The sequence below is a fragment of the Primulina tabacum genome, chromosome 6 (assembly GCF_025594145.1).
Source record: "Primulina tabacum isolate GXHZ01 chromosome 6, ASM2559414v2, whole genome shotgun sequence".
In the NCBI taxonomy this organism is placed as follows: Eukaryota; Viridiplantae; Streptophyta; class Magnoliopsida; order Lamiales; family Gesneriaceae; genus Primulina; species Primulina tabacum.
Window position 1 is genome coordinate 1,552,521 of NC_134555.1, and position 20,282 is coordinate 1,572,802.

At 34.4% G+C, this 20,282-nt stretch overlaps 1 protein-coding gene across 1 annotated transcript; it reads left to right on the forward strand.

Moving 5' to 3' along the window:
• The first annotated feature begins 11,425 nt into the window (after positions 1 to 11,425).
• Positions 11,426 to 14,947, forward strand: LOC142548534 (auxin response factor 18-like). The gene is made up of 4 exons (XM_075656901.1): positions 11,426 to 11,862; positions 11,938 to 13,133; positions 13,599 to 14,467; positions 14,563 to 14,947. Exons 2-4 carry the CDS (start codon positions 12,030 to 12,032, stop codon positions 14,639 to 14,641), a joined length of 2,052 nt encoding a protein of 683 aa, XP_075513016.1. The 5' UTR covers positions 11,426 to 11,862; positions 11,938 to 12,029; the 3' UTR covers positions 14,642 to 14,947.
• Positions 14,948 to 20,282: the final 5,335 nt, after the last annotated feature.

Sequence of the window (20,282 nt, forward strand, 5' to 3'; positions counted from 1 at the left end):
ATGTCCACATGGATAGGATGAAATAAACCGCGTGTATCCATCTAGCCAGCCTTACATACTTAGTCCATGGTCCACATTATTTTAAATTTTACTAATACTAGTATTTTATAATAAATATTAACCACTGAATGATTATTAAAATTATTTATTTATATAATAAATATATTTAAAATTTTAATTATTATTATATCAAAAATATTTATATTATTTTAAATGATGTTTCACTTTTGACGTAACAATATTTTGACGTTAAATTGATTTTTTCATCTGAGTTGAGCGAAATTATTTTTAAAATATATCTAAAAAACATATTATTTTGTCTATCAAAATTTTAAACAATAAATAAATATTTATCAAAAATTCAAATTTTTTGTCGTTTATTATATGAATAAATTTTGATTAAAAAATATAAATATTTTTAAATTATGTTAAAAAAATCATATTAAAGTTCTAATCAAGATATATAATATTAATAGCAATTTACAAACATTCAATGTACCAAAATTCACAAAAAAAAAAAAAATTAAAATGAAATGATATAACCAATATAGACACTTAAATTTGATTTATATTTTCAAGTATGCCAAATTCAAATTTTAATTTAAAAAAAAAATCGAAAAGACTTCGTGTTTAATTAAATATTTATTCTTTTTTTTATTTTTAAATATTTAAAACGATAACTTAACAGATTAATACTAATAAATATTTATTTTTATAGTAAATTTTTTCAAAACTTTCTAAATATGATTATAAATTACCCCACAATTTATTTTATGTATAATATTGCGCGATGCATTTGGTATAATGGAACATATTCTAGATTTTTCAAATGTCTTCTTTGAGGTGGATGTGCAACAAGTATTTCATGTTGTGAAAGCAACAATTGCTGATTTTACTAAGTTTGGAGATATCATTGATCTATGTAGAGCAATTCTAGCTTTGTTCACATGCTTCTCGGTTCACTTTATATGCAGACGAACAAACGAACCAAATTGTTTATATATTAATTAAGCATTTTCGTTTTCATGTTCGTTTTTAGTCAAGTTGAAGCAACAAAAGTAATTTTTGACCCAAATGATTTTTTTATAATTATTATATACTTTATTTATCTTCATTCAATGAGGGATCCAAAAGCTAATCAGAAACTACCCTCCAAAAAAAAAAACAAAGCAATTTCATTCTACCGTCTTTCATTAATTCAAAAAATAGAAATGGGCCAGCAAAAGTTCTTGCTTTAAGCGAAATTATTCGTCCTTGAAAAGAAACAATAAATTCTTATTATAATTATGAATTAGTATTTAAATATTATGATAAATTAAATCACTTATCTAATTTGGTATTCATATTTTTTCAATGGCATCAAGAATCCAAATGCAGAGCAGTCACGTAGGATTATAAATTTAAGCCCAAAAATTCGCCCACATTCTTAATATTTTTTTGTTGTCTCTCGTATTTAATGCTAAATTTAATTTCATAGGCTTCACAACGCCTCAATATATATACCTATTTCATAAACAAATTACAATTATTATTTTATAAAGCTTGCCCAAATATGAAGGGAAAAACAAAAACCTTCTCTATAAATTTTGCACTTCTTTTTTTTTTTATGCTAATTAACGTAGTGTTTGCGACCTTTAAAAAAAGTGATTTTTTCATATTTCGAGTGTGAATTTTATACGTAAAAACCGGAAAATCCTTTTTTAGAAGTCGTCGACACTTTATAAATTATGCAGATTATCAGCTTACGGGGAAGGTAAAAATCTGTGTGAGAAGGCCTCACGGATTGTATTTTGTGAGACGGATTTTTTATTTTGGTCATCCGTGAAAAAATATTGCTTTTTATACTAAGAGTATTACTTTTATTGTGAATATCGGTAGGGTTGACCCGTCTCACAGATAAAGATTCGTGAGATCGACTCACAAAAGACCTACTTCACGAGAAAATAAACCTAAAAGCTTTTGTGTAAACATGACAAATATGCATAACCATAACAATTGGAGTATTGTGGATGGTAAGTGTAAAAATTTCAAAACTTTCGGCTCATTAATATCTATTTAAATTGTAATTGTGTCGTATAATACATAGACCAAATTAATATTATAAGGTATTGGATAGTAAATAGTGGATGTCTTGTACAAAGAGACAGGACAAAAACTTTTGTAAGCCAGATCTCTTATTTGGGTCACATATCAAAAAATATTATTTTTCATTGTAAATATGGACAGAGTTGACGCGTTTCACATATAGACGTACAAAATATACAATACCAACTTTTTTTTTTTTATAAAATACATGAACATGTGTGCAAGCCCCCTTGTTGTTTGATATTGTTTTTCTCTAAAATTCCGGATTATGATTGAATAATGCAAATTTGTATGCTCAATATTTTGTAATTCTTTCCCAAAAGTATGCTACAAAACTTCAAATACAATTATCATTTCATGTATTAAAGTTTTCGTTATTTTAAAAAATAATTCATATACCTGTTTTATATTATATGAATTAAATATTATTTCCATACATCTAGGTAGGAATGGCAATGGGCCGGGATGGGGGCGGGTTTGCCTTTCCCTTCCCCATCCCCGAATTCCATCCCCACCCCCGTACCCGCCTCAATCCCCGTTTTTTCGGGTTCGGGGAATCTCCAAACCCGAAACTTCGGGGATCAACTTCCCTTCCCCGCCCCCATCCCCATTTAAAAAATATTAATATTGCAAGACGATAACGAATTCGGAGATTTTCTCAAACCAAAACTTATTATTATATATTATTATTAGAGATAATATTAATATCAATATCAATATCAATATTAATAATAATAAGATTATTAATATTTTAAAAATAATAATATTATTATATTATTAATATTAATAATACTATTATTGATATTATTTTCGGGGCGGGTTCGAGGATTTCGGGGATGGGGATAGTAATCTCATACTCGCCCCGAATTACATCGGGGATTTAAAAAAATCCCCGAACCCAAACCCGAAAAAATCGGGGCTCCAAACCCGCGGGGAAAGTTACCATCCCTACATCTAGGGTAGATACAATTATTAAACATGACCAAACATACACTCCTTGTATTTATTTCTGAAGACAATATAAGTTTTTCTTGTATCACTACTACGAAAACGCAAAACGACAACGGATCCGTTGTCGTAAGTCATTTAAAAACTGTTGTAATTGATGGAGTTGTAGAAAGTGCATTCAACGACAATTGTTTTAAACCATTGTCGCATCTATCATTTGCGACGGATTATTCACATTACCGAAGGATAATTCGCGACGGTTTATCAAAAATTGTCGCTACAATTGACGACGGACATCATGAAAAATCGTCGCTAATTAGCGATGGATTTGTCAGTCATCGCTAAAATTAGCGACAAATTTTTCATAGAGTTCGTCGCTAATTTTAGCGACGATTTCTCATTATGTTCGTCGTCAATTTTTTCAGTAAAATAAAAAAAATTACTTTTAATAAGTTAATAAATCTAAAAAAAACTTACAATCTGATTATGCTAACAACATTCATGATCTTAACTGATATTTAAAAATTTACAATAAATTGAAGCGAAAAAATTTACAATAAATCGAAACTAAAATCGTGTAAGAGAGAAAAATTTTAAGTGTTGTGAAGTTGTGTAGAGGAAAATTGACTGAAAACGCGGATATTTATAGACAATTTGCGACGGTTTTTAGCGACGGTAATTTGTTACACCATCGCTATTAGCGATATTTAGTCACACATTGTCGCTATTAGCGCTGTTTTTTATTAATCTCGCAAAAACTGTCGCGATTAGCGATGTTTAGAAAAAAACCGTCGTTAATTATTAAACCGTTGCTAAATTTAAAACTTTTGAATAAATCGTCGCTAATTGAAAAATTACGACGGTTTCGCTTAAAACCGTCGCTATATATAGCGACGGTTTTTTTAAAACCATCGCGAAATATTATAGTAACAATTTAAAAGAACAGTTGTTGTTTGTCCAAAAAGCACGCTAATAGACAACCGTTGTCGATTGTCAAAAAATACATGCTAATACAACGGTTTATAGAACCGTTGTCTTTGACCCTAAAAAAACGGTTAAAGACAATGATTTTTAGAAAACCGTTGTCTTTAATCCTCCAAAAAGACAACGATTTTTAGAAAATCGTTGTTTTTGACCATCCAAAAAGACAACGGTTTTCTAAAAACAGTTGTCTTTTGCTTAAAAAAACGCTGTACGACAACGGTTTTCACTAAAATCGTTGTTAAAAAGTAAAAGACAATTATTTTACTGAAAAACCGTTGTCGTATGTGTGTTGTTGAATGACAAATTTCTTGTAATGCATGTAAGTTTATTTAATTATTGTTAATGAAAAGATTTTTTTTTATATAAAAAAAGTCATTACAAAATCCAACATGTCGACAAATCCAATTGAGTGTTTATTACAAATGTTTCACATCGATATATTAAACTAACAAATAGTAGTTTATAAACTCAATAAGATTGTAATACCCGATAAACAAGCGTTTTGAGACGACATCTCTCTTATGTTTAAAACATAACTGTTCTAGCATTACTGTTTCTTGTATCCTTGTGATTCCGAGCTTGTACCTGCCGACATCTATGTTATATTTTCGACAAGTTAACATTTCAATAAATTAAAAATATTTATTGCACTGCATGAACACCAATCTTGTTGAGTAAATATATAGAGCAAACGATTGAGAAAAAATATTTGACTGAAGGTTTGAAATAATTCCATGTCGAAATGAATTTGAGATATAACACAAAAAATAATCACTGAGAATTTAAAATTCGTTATCGAGTAGATTTTTCGAAACAAACGAACGAATTTCTGAAATTTATAGCTTGAAAATGCAAACTTGTGTTCGTTTTTCCTAAAAAGAAAACAATAATTAAATTTAGAAAACAACATGTGTGGACACCGATACGAAGTCGTGTTATGTTTCGGCTAATAAAGTTCATGGAGAGACAGAATCCACCCAACATTTGAACTGCCCCATCTCTTGCATTAATTGATTAATTATTTAGTTTAGATTACATGGTGCTTGGAAGTGTGTTTTTCATGAGTAGTTTGTAAGGACGCTAGGGGAAAGCGAGGTCCGATGAGAGGGCTAAATGTCACAATTTGGTCTTTCAGTTGCATTACATTTTTATTGTATTTTCCTAGTCTTATCCAACCACGAAAATATATGTACATTTGGGATGGATCCGACTTAATATTTCATTATTTCCATAAATAAATTCAAATTATTACATAAAACGCATCGAATAAAGTACTGTTAGACTCGACTCATTGAATGAGATGTCGAATGATATATAATGATGCATGTATTCATGAATGATAAATCTGATAACATAATAAGTTATGACTCTTTAATTTTTTTAGAATATGAGTCAATCGTTGACTAATATATTTATCGTTCGTATCAAACTGTGTGTGAGTGGTGCATGTGACATGTTTATAAATATGGTGTCTTTTTTTGTTAATAAAATTCTATATGTTGAAGGATACATGCATGTCATATTTTGTTGTGGACATGGACAGGGGTTATTGTATGGCAGCAAATGATGTGGTTCATTAGTCCCTTTCGGTTTTATGTGGCATCATTCATACATAATAATGTCAAGACCCCAACCTATGCCCTTTGTCAAGTCATAATCATCTCTTTATTTATATATATATATATATATATATATATATATATATATATATATATATTTGAACGCATTTTTTACCTACATTAGAGTTACGTTGGAGTGAACAATGGCGAATTTTGTAATATATATGAAATGGCCTCGTCCAACGTCTTTAAACCGGTCTGGAAGAAGTAAATAATTTAACTATGCACTTATGTCAGGAGGTCATGGAATCGAGATTTGGGGTGGTACCACTCCACCAACCTGGTGTGGAGAGTCCTGTAAATAATGATGCATGAGAAAATCCGTGAGGTAAAACGCCTAATTTGGAACCCAAGACGAGAAAAAACCCCGAGGGAGCCAAAACCGGGATAGCCCAACTCACCTCAATAAAATAATTTGTGTGTGTACATGTGTGTGTGTATATACATATACGCGTGTGTGTATGTACTTTTTAATATATAAGATAAGATTTGTTGGCTTTTAATTATTTTTTTTAGATTTTAAAAGTATAGTGTTTTTGTGGGGACCCGGACGCTAATCATCTTCTTAATCGTTATTGGGATAATTGGATCAATGTAAATAATCTGGGTCTAAATATTTTTTTTAACATGCGGAATGTAATTGGATTCAATCTAATATACATATCAGTATTAAAGTACAACTCTTGTACTATATATATATATATACAATCATTCAACTAAGGTTTAACAACTAAATGTCAAGTGTCCAAACCCTATCTCTAATCCAAGTCCGTAGTCTCCGCTCTAGTCACGATCTATCTTCATTTCCTCGACCCTGATCATGTCCCACATGTTGTCATGCACACATACAAACACGACAACAGCCGGATAACTTCGGTGAGATATATATTGTAACGCCCCAGATTCGACGACTGTCCTCACTGTATCAAGACGAGTCTTTCCAGCGTGCTTATGTCCTCACTCACACGCACCCTGGGAAACTTCCCAGGAGGTCACCCATCCCAAAATTGCCCCAAGTCAAGCACGCTTAACTTTGGAGTTCTTATGTGATGAGCTACCGAAAAGAAGATGCACCTTCGTGATATGAGTAGTACAAATCAAATCTTTTAAGCCCTCTTAACTGTACAGTCCATTACATTGAACAGTCTCGGAATCCCTCTCATTCCCGTGTGGGTTCGGTTCATTCATGTTCCCTTCACCTAGAAGCCTGCCAGGAGCCGCTCATTGTCCGTGCAACTGATGGCACCGGCGATCACCCCCCGCCCTCTTCGGCCCCGGGCCTCACATGCCCACCAGCTTCCGCTTGGTTCGTCCCCGAACCACACCGTACTAAGAGAGGTCGGCTCTGATACCACTTGTAACGCCCCAGTTTCGACGACTGTCCTCACTGTATCAAGACGAGTCTTTCCAGCGTGCTTATGTCCTCACTCACACGCACCCTGGGAAACTTCCCAGGAGGTCACCCATCCCAAAATTGCCCCAAGTCAAGCACGCTTAACTTTGGAGTTCTTATGTGATGAGCTACCGAAAAGAAGATGCACCTTCGTGATATGAGTAGTACAAATCAAATCTTTTAAGCCCTCTTCAACTGTACAGTCCATTACATTGAACAGTCTCGGAATCCCTCTCATTCCCGTGTGGGTTCGGTTCATTCATGTTCCCTTCACCTAGAAGCCTGCCAGGAGCCGCTCATTGTCCGTGCAACTGATGGCACCGGCGATCACCCCCCGCCCTCTTCGGCCCCGGGCCTCACATACTTGTAACGCCCCAGATTCGACGACTGTTCAATGTAATGGACTGTACAGTTGAAGAGGGCTTAAAAGATTTGATTTGTACTACTCATATTACGAAGGTGCATCTTCTTTTCGGTAGCTCATCACATAAGAACTCCAAAATTAAGCGTGCTTGACTTGGGGCAATTTTGGGATGGGTGACCTCCTGGGAAGTTTCCCAGGGTGCGTGTGAGTGAGGACATAAGCACGCTGGAAAGACTCGTCTTGATACAGTGAGGACAGTCGTCGAATCTGGGGCTTCACAAGTGGTATCAGAGCCGACCTCTCTTAGTACGGTGTGGTTCGGGGACGAACCAAGCGGAAGCTGGTGGGCATGTGAGGCCCGGGGCCGAAGAGGGCGGGGGGTGATCGCCGGTGCCATCAGTTGCACGGACAATGAGCGGCTCCTGGCAGGCTTCTAGGTGAAGGGAACATGAATGAACCGAACCCACACGGGAATGAGAGGGATTCCGAGACTGTTCAATGTAATGGACTGTACAGTTGAAGAGGGCTTAAAAGATTTGATTTGTACTACTCATATCACGAAGGTGCATCTTCTTTTCGGTAGCTCATCACATAAGAACTCCAAAATTAAGCGTGCTTGACTTGGGGCAATTTTGGGATGGGTGACCTCCTGGCAAGTTTCCCAGGGTGCGTGTGAGTGAGGACATAAGCACGCTGGAAAGACTCGTCTTGATACAGTGAGGACAGTCGTCGAATCTGGGGCTTCACATATATATTCCAGTATAAACAATGTAAACATGCAGTCATATAAAAGCATATATAAAAGCATGAAACACATATCAATAACAAGTATCAAATCTGAACAATATGTATCAATACAAACTCTGAATCACACTCTGTGACTCCTAAACTCTGACTCGACTCATCCTAATCTAGGGATCCCGATCTGAATAAGAACGCAACGTTCTCCCATCTACTTTACCCCAGCTAGATGGTGGTACGTTCTTAGTCTCAGACTTTGGCTGTCTATATTGAAGATCTGCAATAGGAGTCGGTCTTCTCCTCAGTCTATCAATATATATCCAAAAGTCCAGTGACTTGGTGGTTCTGCCATGGCGGTTCTACCACAGACTAGGCAGATCTGCCCAACTCTAACTCATGCTTTGCTACAATTCAATAGAGTAAGCATATCAATATCAAGCATTGCAAATATCAAATGCAATAATAATTCAGTATGTGATTTTGGGAAACGCAAGTCAAATCTAACTCGAGTTGTGCAAAATCCCACATCAACATTTATTTATACATTTCTTTCTGTCAATCTGACTCTGTCGAAGTCCCGAACTCAAATCTGTCAATACTCAATCTGACAATGACAATAACGAGGAATATAATATCAATATCCCAATCAATCGATACTGGATATAATCAGAACTAAATCGAATTCTGTTTCAACGGCATAACTGCATAATCTCAGTATACCCAGCAATATAAATCAACAGATATCGATTCCCACAACTCATACTCAATAACGATACAATCTGATATCACATCTCGGTCAAATCAACTCTGAAAATCATAACAATTCTATACGGTATCCGTTCTTCAATCTGGTTTCGATTATACGATGTCTAACATATCAGAAACACCATATATGAATCATATCTGATTCCTTCAACATCATATTTTCAAATCATATCAGAACATAAGAAAACTTACGTCCAGTTGAAGCCTGCGTCGATAGGAATTCAGTATTGAAGTCGGATTCAAAATCAGACGGACGGATCGAAATCTAAAGGCGTAAGAATTCTTCAATTCTTTCTCGTGCTTCCTTTTTCTTCGTTTGATATGAATTCTGAAGGCATGATACGTATATATATATATATATATATATATATATATATATATATATATATATATATATATATATATATATATATATCAGCTGCATGTTAATGATATGTGTCATTATTTTCCACCACTTTCAGGCGGCGTTCGGGCGATTAATCTTTACCGCTCGGGCGCGGAAGTTTCTGTCGAGATACTCAGTTGATCATCTCCTGGCGCATGGGCGGTAATATTCTACCGCTCGGGCGCCAAACATTCTGTCCAAGAAGTAAACTCATGGTGCATTGGCGCTCGGGCGGTTCTTTTCTACCGCTCGAGCGCCAGATGTTCGGTCCAACATCTTGGCTTATACTGTAACGATGTCCTGCTTTTTCATTTGAGTTCCTATAACCTCAATTCTGTCAATTAATCAATATCTGATTATAGTAATTAAATCTCGGACATTAAAGTTTTCAAAAAATTTTTATGTGTATTTTATAGAAATTTAGTGTTAATCAAAATATATTTTCATAAATTTTTCAAAAGTCAAGTTATACTCAATATTAAGTTTTAAAAACTCGTCTTCAAAATGTATTTCAATATATTTTTCCTGTTTTACTTTTCGGATTTTTAGTTTTTTTTTTAACGAATGACCATTTACTTATTTTTACAATAATTTGAAATCAAAATCAAAATTACTAATGTTTAGGAATTTTTGAATTCTGAAATAAATTTTATGATTTTTAATTTATTATGTATAAAAATATTGTAATATTTAATAATAATAAAATATGATAAAAAAACTAATTATTTAAAAAAATTTAAAAAAAGTTACAATTTTAGGTACAAAATATATATAATTTTATAAAATGAATTCGTAGAAATCTATAAAAATATTGCAAAAAATCTATAGTAATCCATAGACTTTCATTTACAAATATGTGAAATTTTATAAAAATTTATTCTCTAAGATAATTAAAAATCATTAAGTCTATGGATAGTGGATTATACAAATAAGAAAGAAAAATATAGAATATATACATGTGATAATTCAAGAATCCCACAATCCAGACAGAGGATTTGTAATTCTGATTCATATTTTGGATTTTGAATCTTTATCACTTATATTATCCATATATATTCATCTCTTCGTCATCTAAAGTCTCCGTCTTTAAAAATTTAAGATATTCGAGGAAAATAATTTTGGGTAAATTTCATTTTAAAAAAGGCAAAAATTTGTGTGAGACGATCTCACGGATCGTATTTTATTAGACGGAACTTGTGAGACGGTTTCACGAATCTTTGTCTCAATCTTTGTCCTATGAGACGAGATTCGTGAGACGTGTCAACCCTACCGATATGTATCTCCAAGTATATACCAACATTATTTTAATCACTTTAAATTTTCACGCAAAGATCTTTATCAGATTATTCCAATCAATCACTTAAAATAAATCATATCTTCCTAAATTTTTCTTGGTAAATTTTTTTGTTTGTTTCTTACTCATTGATAATTTAGAAACAGAAAGCATCTTCCATATTTTACCACAAGTAAATAGCGATTTTACCTCTGTCTCTTTTTAATTAAAGACTGCCTTGCTCTCAGAGCAACTATTGACTTGCCTTAATTAAAGCAATTCATTCAAGATTAACATTAATTTAATGAAACATGTTCACTCACAACAATACCTCGGTCTTTTCAAAATCTCATTATTATCTGTTGAATTAAACGATCACAATTCCCACGATTGTAATATTATGACAGTCAAATCCATTCTTGATTATTCAAAAAGTTGATAAATTCTATGGGTAAAAATTTATTTTTTGTCATAATATTAAGAAGCTCCACTAATCTCAAATCCCATACCCATAAGCAACAGAATAAATATAATTATATTATAATCTTGAAACGAATAAATTGTAAATGGGGAAGTGTGTTAACAAAGGGGGAAAACAGATAAAGCTTACTTTAAGATCTTTGTTGTTATGCTGACTTCTGAAGGTACATCAGAAGGTTCTTCAGATCCGAAGAAAAAGGTGAGAAATTTATTATAATAGTCCTGTGAAAAAAATAAATTTTTTTTTTTCGGAGAAGAAACAATTGTTTTACTCGTCAGGTGAATGGAAAAAGAAAAGGACTTTACTGAAAGACGCTTTGTGTACGTGTGAAGACTTCACGAATATACGTACACATTATGTATGTATATATTTTATATATAAAGAGAGAGAGAGAGATTGGTTTATATGTGTGAATGGAGTTGAGTGTAAATGTGGGAGAAAGAAAACAGAGTTTTGAAGTAAAGAAAATCCAAAGGGGTTTTCATCTGTTCCTATTTTACTGGGATCTTTGCGTGTTTAAACAAAACAAAAAAAAAATCTTTCTATTTCTTCTTGCAGGATTGTTTGATTTTGCTTTTATTTCAATTTCTATGTTTTGATTGTTTTGTTTATCAAAAGTGACTCAAATCTTCTCGGGAAGTCATGGGTTTCTTGTGCTGATGTGAACAGTTTTTGGTGAAAAATGAGATGTGGGATGGCGAAATTGATGAGACCGAGATTTCCTGGGGTTCAATTTCCTCTGTAAATCCGCAGTAAAATTACTTTTTGATTTTTTTTAGATGTTTCTGCAGATGGGGTCTCTTTGCTGGCTGACGATAAGAGAGGTAAGAAACTGGATATTCTCTGGATTCGCTTTAGTTTTCTTGGTTTCTAAATGTTTTGCATATTATTTTGTGCAGGCATCAGTTTATGACGCCTGTTGAATTGTTGAAGGGCTTCCCGTGACCTAAATTTTGGGTTTGATTTGACGATAGTTATTGCTAAAATTGCGATGATCACCTTTATGGAATCGAAGGAAACTGTGAAAGAAACTGATAAATGTTTGGACTCTCAGTTATGGCATGCTTGTGCCGGTAGCATGATTCAAATGCCGCCGGTTAACTCGAAAGTGTTTTACTTTCCTCAGGGACACGCTGAGCACGCTTCTGGGAATGTCGATTATAGGAATTTTCCTAGGATTCCTGCTTTCGTACCGTGTAAAATTTCTGCAATCAAATTCATGGCAGATCTCGAAACAGATGAGGTTTTTGCGAAAATTAGACTGGTTCCTGTTGGAAATGATGTGGATTTTGATGATGAAGGGGTTGTAGGGATTAATGGGCCTGAGCTTCAAGAAAAACCCACTTCGTTTGCCAAAACTTTAACGCAATCCGATGCTAACAATGGTGGGGGCTTTTCAGTTCCTAGGTACTGCGCAGAGACGATTTTTCCTAGGCTGGATTATACCGTGGATCCTCCGGTTCAGACGATTCTCGCCAAGGATGTTCATGGTGATGCTTGGAAATTCAGGCATATTTATAGAGGGACACCTAGGCGACATCTCTTGACCACGGGGTGGAGTAATTTTGTGAACCATAAGAAGCTAGTGGCAGGCGATTCCGTAGTATTTCTAAGGGCGGAAAATGGAGATCTTTGCGTTGGGATTAGACGCGCGAAAAGAGGAATTGGTGGTGGAATTGAGATTCCGGGATGGAATCCAGCTGGGGCGAATTCTACCATGCCTTATGGAGGATTTTCGACTTTCTTGAGGGATGATGAGAATAAGTTGGCAAGAACTAGTAATGGGGTTGGGAATGGAAGTTTGATTGGTAGAGAACGAGTGAAGGTAGAAACGGTAATTGAAGCTGCTACTCTTGCTGCCAGTGGACAACAGTTTGAGGTTATTTACTACCCTCGAGCTAGCACGCCTGAGTTCTGTGTTAAGGCCTCTCTTGTAAAGATGGCATTGCAAATACGTTGGAGCTCGGGTACCAGGTTCAAGATGGCCTTTGAAACAGAGGATTCGTCGCGAATAAGTTGGTTTATGGGAACCATATCGTCTGTCCAGGTTGCTGATCCAATTCGCTGGCCTGATTCTCCTTGGAGGCTTCTGCAGGTAATTTCTTCTCTGTTGAATGCCTCGTGTTTTAACTTGGTATATGATCTCTATCTCCGTTGAGCATGATTTCACCTTGATCTAGCATTTTCTTTATGATATTTTGTATTTGTATATTTGATTGTAATATGACTCAAAAAACTACAATGAAATTTAAGTGATAGTGTATTTATACTGCCTGAAGCACCAATGCCATGGTTTGCGTCAGTGAAAAATCCCTGCTGTCCTATCCCCTGTATTTCTTTCTGAAATTTCAAATCTTGTACATATATGCATCAAGCTTTGATTGCATAAATTCTTGTTCTTTTTCATTTTGATACCTTTAACTGCGGGAATAGTTGGATCAAAAAACTTGTCCCTAATTCTAGTGTGCCCTAAAGTTTGAGGGAAAAAACTTGTGGTTCCAAAGGACTTTATGATGAATCTACTATGATTCACGCATCTTAATTCAGCGAATCGGTGCAGGTGACATGGGATGAACCTGACCTACTCCAAAATGTGAAACGTGTCAGCCCATGGCTTGTAGAGTTGGTATCAAACATGCCGGCGGTTCATCTCTCGCCTTTTTCACCTCCTCGGAAGAAATTAAGACTACCTCATCAGTCAGATCTCCCACTTGACTCCCAACTTCCATTCCCATTTCTTTCGGGCAACAATCTCCTAATTGGGTCCAGCATCCCCTTAGGTTGTCGTCCAGACAACACTCCTGCTGGCATGCAGGGAGCCAGGCATGCTCAATATGGATTACCTTTATCCGATTTTCATCTCAGTAAACTGCAACCAGGTTTGTTTCCAGTCAGCTTCAGACAAGCTGTTGTACCTACCGGAGCCTCGATTCCCTTCATACCCGCCAAGCCTGGCAATACTGAGAACATTTCTTGCTCACTGACCATGGGAAATTCGACTCAGGGATCAAAGAAATCTGATGTTTTAAAGGCAACTCCGTTTGTGCTTTTTGGCCAACCAATACTAACCGAGAAGCAAATGTGTACGAGCTGTGGTAGTGATACTGTTTCTTCAATCCATGCGGGTAACAGTTGTACTAGCCATGCTGATAAAACAGGAAATACTTCTGATGGATCTGGTTCGAATCAGAATGATGCAGCGGAACACACTTCATGTGAAGGTCTGAATCTTGAAACCGGTCAGTGCAAAGTTTTCTTTGAATCTGAGGATATGGGTCGCAGCATGGACCTTTCTTTGGTCGGTTCATATGAAGAACTTTACCGAAATCTGGAAAATATGTTTGGGATCGAAATTTCAGATCCGCTGAATCAAGTCCTGTACTGGGACGCCAAAGGTGCTGTCAAGCAACTGGGTGAAGAACCGTTCAGGTCGGTTATCTCATACATATTATCTGAATTCATGTGTTTTCTTTCGTCATTCTCTACAATTAATCATGCATTTGGTACTTCTGTTAATGTTTCAGTAACTTCAAGATGTCCGCTAAAAGGTTGAGGATTTTAACAAAATTTACGCAGCGAGAACGCAAGAACGTAGACCTGTGATCGTATAAATGGAAATCTCCAGTCTAACCATGATAACTTAAAGCTTAGCTCTTAACAACTCATGAAGAATCATTCTTGGATCATGGGGGACCCTACTCAAATGACAAATCCACCTTTCAATCTACATTATCATGTCTGTTGAGAAGATTCCTCTTTAGTTGTTTTCTTGTTTATTTCTCGTAAACAATAAGTTTAATTTTCTTGCATTTTTGTATGGTTTTGAATTTTATGCTATGGTTTCAAGAAATTCGAAGCTTAGTATTGTAAAAAAGGCCATTTCGTCAATATTATCTCCCTCTCTCTATATATACTTCTCATGAGAACTTACTCTTTCGGACAAGTCTCGTTTCGAATTAGATTAGATCTTTTGTGATACGGTCTCACGAATATTTATTTGTGAAACGGGTCAATCTTACCGATATTCACAATAAAAAGTAACACTCTTAGCATAAAAGGTAATATTTTTTCATGGATGACCTAAATAAGATATCTGTCACACAAAATACGATTCGTAAGATCGTCTCGCACAAGTTTTTGTTTTCGAATTTTGCCAAGCTATTTTGAATATAATTTTTTTAAAAGAAACATAAACTTTACATAATATGATTTATTTGATTAATATGATTTGTCGTTATTGGTTAACCCTAGGAATCGTGGTAATGGGTAACAAAAGTTAATTCGTTTTTCCTATTCAAGTGCCGCTGAGTTGGAATTGACTGCTTGAATATTTCCGATCACGATACAGTTTTTTTTTATTAAATACAATTTTTACCTAAAAATTCATGCACCTGTATGTTTATTTAATGTTTTTCACATAGCACCACGCAAAGAGAAATAGTAAGACATTTAATTTCCTTGAAGACAGAGACAATTTATAAAATATGTGAGCGCACGTGTGAGGAGGAGGTGGGACCATGCGCATGTGCATGCTGCGTCAGCATGAGATTTTAGCGGCGTTTCGAAGACGGCGCTGTTTCTTCTCTATTCTGCAATGGTTCTTTACGATGCATAAATAAATCTGTTGACGTTAAATTTTTAATATATACTAAAATATATCTCTCTCATTTTAAAAATAATTATTTTTATTTAAGAAGCGATATTATAAAAGAAAATTATTTTGATAAAGTTTTAACTTATAAATAAATATCATATCTTATCGACTTATCAAAATCTTTTGAATTGTTACAAATATTTATTTATCCTAATAAGATTAGTTTGAAAATAAGAAATTTATCATATTTGAATAACTAATTATCCTAATTGTATGACTGTGTGCAGAAAACACATATAAATATTATGAGAAAATGATATCTGGTTATTGTTAAAATTGAAACTTTGACTTAACTCAACCCCAAAAACTAGCTCAATGGGAGATGATTGTCCAAGACCATATATACAACTCTCAGTTATTTAATACAATACTATATTGTATTAAATAAACAAATTCCTAAACCACTTAAACGTAATTTTTTTACCATACACTCAATTCAAAAATTCAATCATACACATATAATTATCATAAAATTCGAGTTCGAGTTCGAGTTCATGTATATGCAATAAATTTTAAATCCTTCCCCCGCAAATAAATGTCATTCAACGTAGTCTAAACAGAGAGAGCCATTTGCTGAATGTAATTTCTATTTTTAGCCCACAGTACAAGGAATTGTTTCACCAAGGTGAGTGCAGGGTGAAAAAGTAAGAGTAATGGTCCAGGTATCATGGTGTGGACTCCTAAAAAACAATACAACCGCTAATCTACAAAATTTATAATTTTTTTGTGTATTCAAGCTAATGGAGTATTTGAACATAGTTCGATTCTTCTATCAAGACAAATCTAATGGACAAGATTTTTCTTGGTTCATCTGACACGCGTATTTCACGATAACTGTTACGTTAATCTTGAAGTTTACCTAATATTCATCGAATGATAGTGACCGTAAATTTCATTATAATTTTAAAAAAATAATTGAAAATCATCGTGAATGTTAGAAATTGCAAAACTCATCTTTACTATTTTATATTTATGTTCCGTGTTTCCAAATTTCGTTGGAAAATCGACAAGAGATCAAATTATTTATATTTGTAATAATCAATGTCAAAGTTATATGTTGTTTTTTCATATGGACTTAGACAATCATCCCTCATTGAGCTGGCTTTTGGGATTGAGTTAGGTCTAAGTTCAAATCTTAACATGGTATCAGAGCCCGAGTTTCACTTTGAGTTGCCCACAATTGGACCATCCGTTTTACTTATAGTTAGGGTTGAGTTAGCTCCAAGATCAACATACTTACATTTATACTTTTCCTTTTCACATTTATATAAGAACACAATTTATTCTCAAAAAAAAAATGTGAAAAGGTACATGACGTGAATCTCAACCCAAATTACTGTTTAAAGGAAAAAAAATCGTGGATTTCATTATGGACTATAGTGGCAAGCTTCTTGACACATAAAAAAGCTGCTTTAATTTGTTCGAGTTAATTCGAGGGAGCAATATCAGCTACACGCAATGCCTCATTCCTAACGTGTGATATAATTTGATGTGCATCGACCCATCTGCAATTACGTTTTTGTTCGAATCGATAAATTGGATTCGATGGAAGATATTTCAAATACATCTTAAAAAGTAATATTTTTGATATAAAAAATAATATTTTTTTCAAGATTTGATTCGAATTAGAGATTCGATTCACAAAATTAACTGTTACCGATGGTTTGGTAATAAATGTTAAAAATGGGGCCTAAGAGACAGAGATTTGGAGACAAAGACAGATGGTAAGGGCCCAAGAGGGTTTACTCGATCCTACCCCTGCTGTCAATGTCCGCAAGAGTCGATCGGAGTGACACGGGCCGTTCATTGCCCGTGCAGGCAGCGCAAGATGAAACATTCCGCCCAAGAGCATGTGGACTCAGAACAAGGACAAAGATCCATTACACCCGGAAAAAATCTATTAACTACGACAGCGACTTGTCAATGAATTGGTGCCCGACAGTTGACAGTTTTTTTTTTTTAATTTTTACTCTTTCTAAAGTCAAATTCAACTCGCTTTAACTGACTGTACTGTCTTTAAAGATGTAAATTTTCAATATATTAATAAATATATTTAATTTATTTTTTGTTATAGGTTTGTTTCGATATAATTTTGATCATATATATTTTCAATTTTTCATCTTAGTACACTATATTTGTTTTTTATTTTTTGTTTTTTTTATAATTTTAGACATTTTCTCGATGTGACACCGTTGTATTGTTGATGTGACGTTAATGTGTGTAGCGTCACACAAACACTCGATGAAAAATGAATAAAATTGCAAAAAAACATAAAAAATATAATTGAAATTTAAATTTCATAACATAGATAACCAAAATCGAAGATTAACGAACTTATAAAAAAATGTTTTTTGATATTGAATTTCTGAATTGATGATGGTCAAATCATGGATTTTGAGTTAATTTTTGTTCATTATAATAATTTTAGTATGTTATGTAGTAACTGTTGTTTGTTATATTTTATTTTTTTGGGTCAATTATAGATTATGGAAGTGCTCGTTGAGGAGAAATGAGAAATTTCAAGGTATATCAATTATCAAGCCAATATTCCTATTTTCTTTCTTGGGATTGAGATCTTTGTGAAAAGGAGCAATAAAAATCAAATATATTTTTAAAAAATAAAATCAAATGTTGCGAAAGATTGGTGTGGGCTGTCTTGGGAATGAACTAGGGCCTCCCTAAGAATTGACTACGTTTGAGTTTCACTTCCCGGCGAGCTAAGAAAAACCCACATGACCATGAAACAAAATACAGCCCAAGTGTTTCATGAAATATTGACTAATTCCTATTTTACCATCAAAATATCAAAGTTCTGGGATGCAACAATTGCTCCCCAGTTGAAATCTGGTGTTTGAGCTGTTGAATGATTTAAAATATTTGAATTCCATTATTATCATCAACTATAACTTTTGATAAAAAGACAAACGCTTAGTCCTACACAAAAGGTCCCTAAAGAGGCTATTTGTGTTCATTGTTCAAATTGGAACATACAAAAAATGAAAGAAAACAAAAAGATACAATTTTTTATAGTTCAATATCCATCCGTTAGCTAAATTGCACTGAATACAAGATTAAATATTTGATAGCATCCCCCTAAAATTTGGACCATTCTCCCCAAAAAAAACCCTACCAGCAATTAATTCTTGCGTGCCACGGCTTCATCCATCCTATCAGCGCAATGTCCTGCGACATAGGATGCCCAAAAACCGATCACTCTCGATCATATGACAAAATTTTAAAATTCCATCCCGGAATTTATTATATTATATTATCCACATTTTATAACTGAATTTTAAAGAATGTCGTCAAAAAAATTATTATGTCTTCAAAATTCTTGCCAACTTTTGAATTGATCCATGTCAGGTCGATTCACGCACACCAAAACGAAATTAGAGTTATTTAAAACACAGGCCTCCAGTTTGATCCTATTTCTTCCACTGTTAGCCCAATAGGCCCATTACTTGTTGTTGTTACAATCAGGAGTCCATTCGAACAGTAGTCAAAATATTGGTGTTTGAATTGATGATTTTATCATCGTACTCTTGTATTCAGATGCACGTTACACTTTTTGGTGTTTGAATTGATGATTTGATCCTCGTACTCTTGCCGGAACTTGGTCGTATAGTTCATTCCAGTCTTATACTCGTTAACTACATTTTGGGAAACATTAGTCATGCCTTCTCTCTTTCTATGAGTTCTGCTTTTGCAAAATGTAGAGTTTTGCATTTCTTCTGTAATTGAGATGTCAGCTTTGTACCCCTGCTCAAGAAACATCCATCTCGTTTCGTGCGAGCATGCATCATGTTTTTAGACCACTTACAAAATGATACATGTTTTTTTAAGAATGTTGTAGGTGAGTTCGGAGTCGGAACGGTTCTGAGAAAAAAAACGCAATTTAAACGTGGACTCCACACAAAAGTTTTTTGGCATTATTGATTAATTAAAGCATGTTGCTACACGAAGAAACAAACATGAGTCGAAATTACAAATATTGAAATCGTGCGGATGCCTGGTGGTGGGTCCAAAGGCAACCACTACCCAAAAAACAAGCAACAGTTTCGGTGTTGTGTTTCACATTTTCCCCATTCAACTCGTCACTTTCCGTGTTCTTTCCACTGCATTTCTCCTCCTATAAAATAAGCTGAGTTCCCCCAACTCTCTCAACCCCAGCTTCCACGCTCTATTCTGCACTCAATAAACTCCCCGTTAGTTCTTTATCTAACCTTCTTTCTTATTCCTCAGCAGCCGACGATGACGATGACGATGGTGTCGCCTCAGGTCGGGTTTGGATCATTGAGTTGTTGGATCGAGATGGCACCAGCCCTTTACATTGTTCCTCAAAAGCCCTCCAATTCCCCTACCCTGGAGACCATCACAGAAGAAGATTCTGAGAATTGTGATGATGAAACTGTACTCATTCAACAAAAGGAACCGGCTGCTTAAACCCTCTATTGTATATTCGTTTTTCTTTTTCTTTTTCACCAAAAAATGGGGAAATCGTCTTGTTTTTTCACTTTTAATCAATAATTTCAACAATTATAATTGAAGTGACTTCTTATCAACCTTTTCCTTTTCGTTATTCTTCAGTCG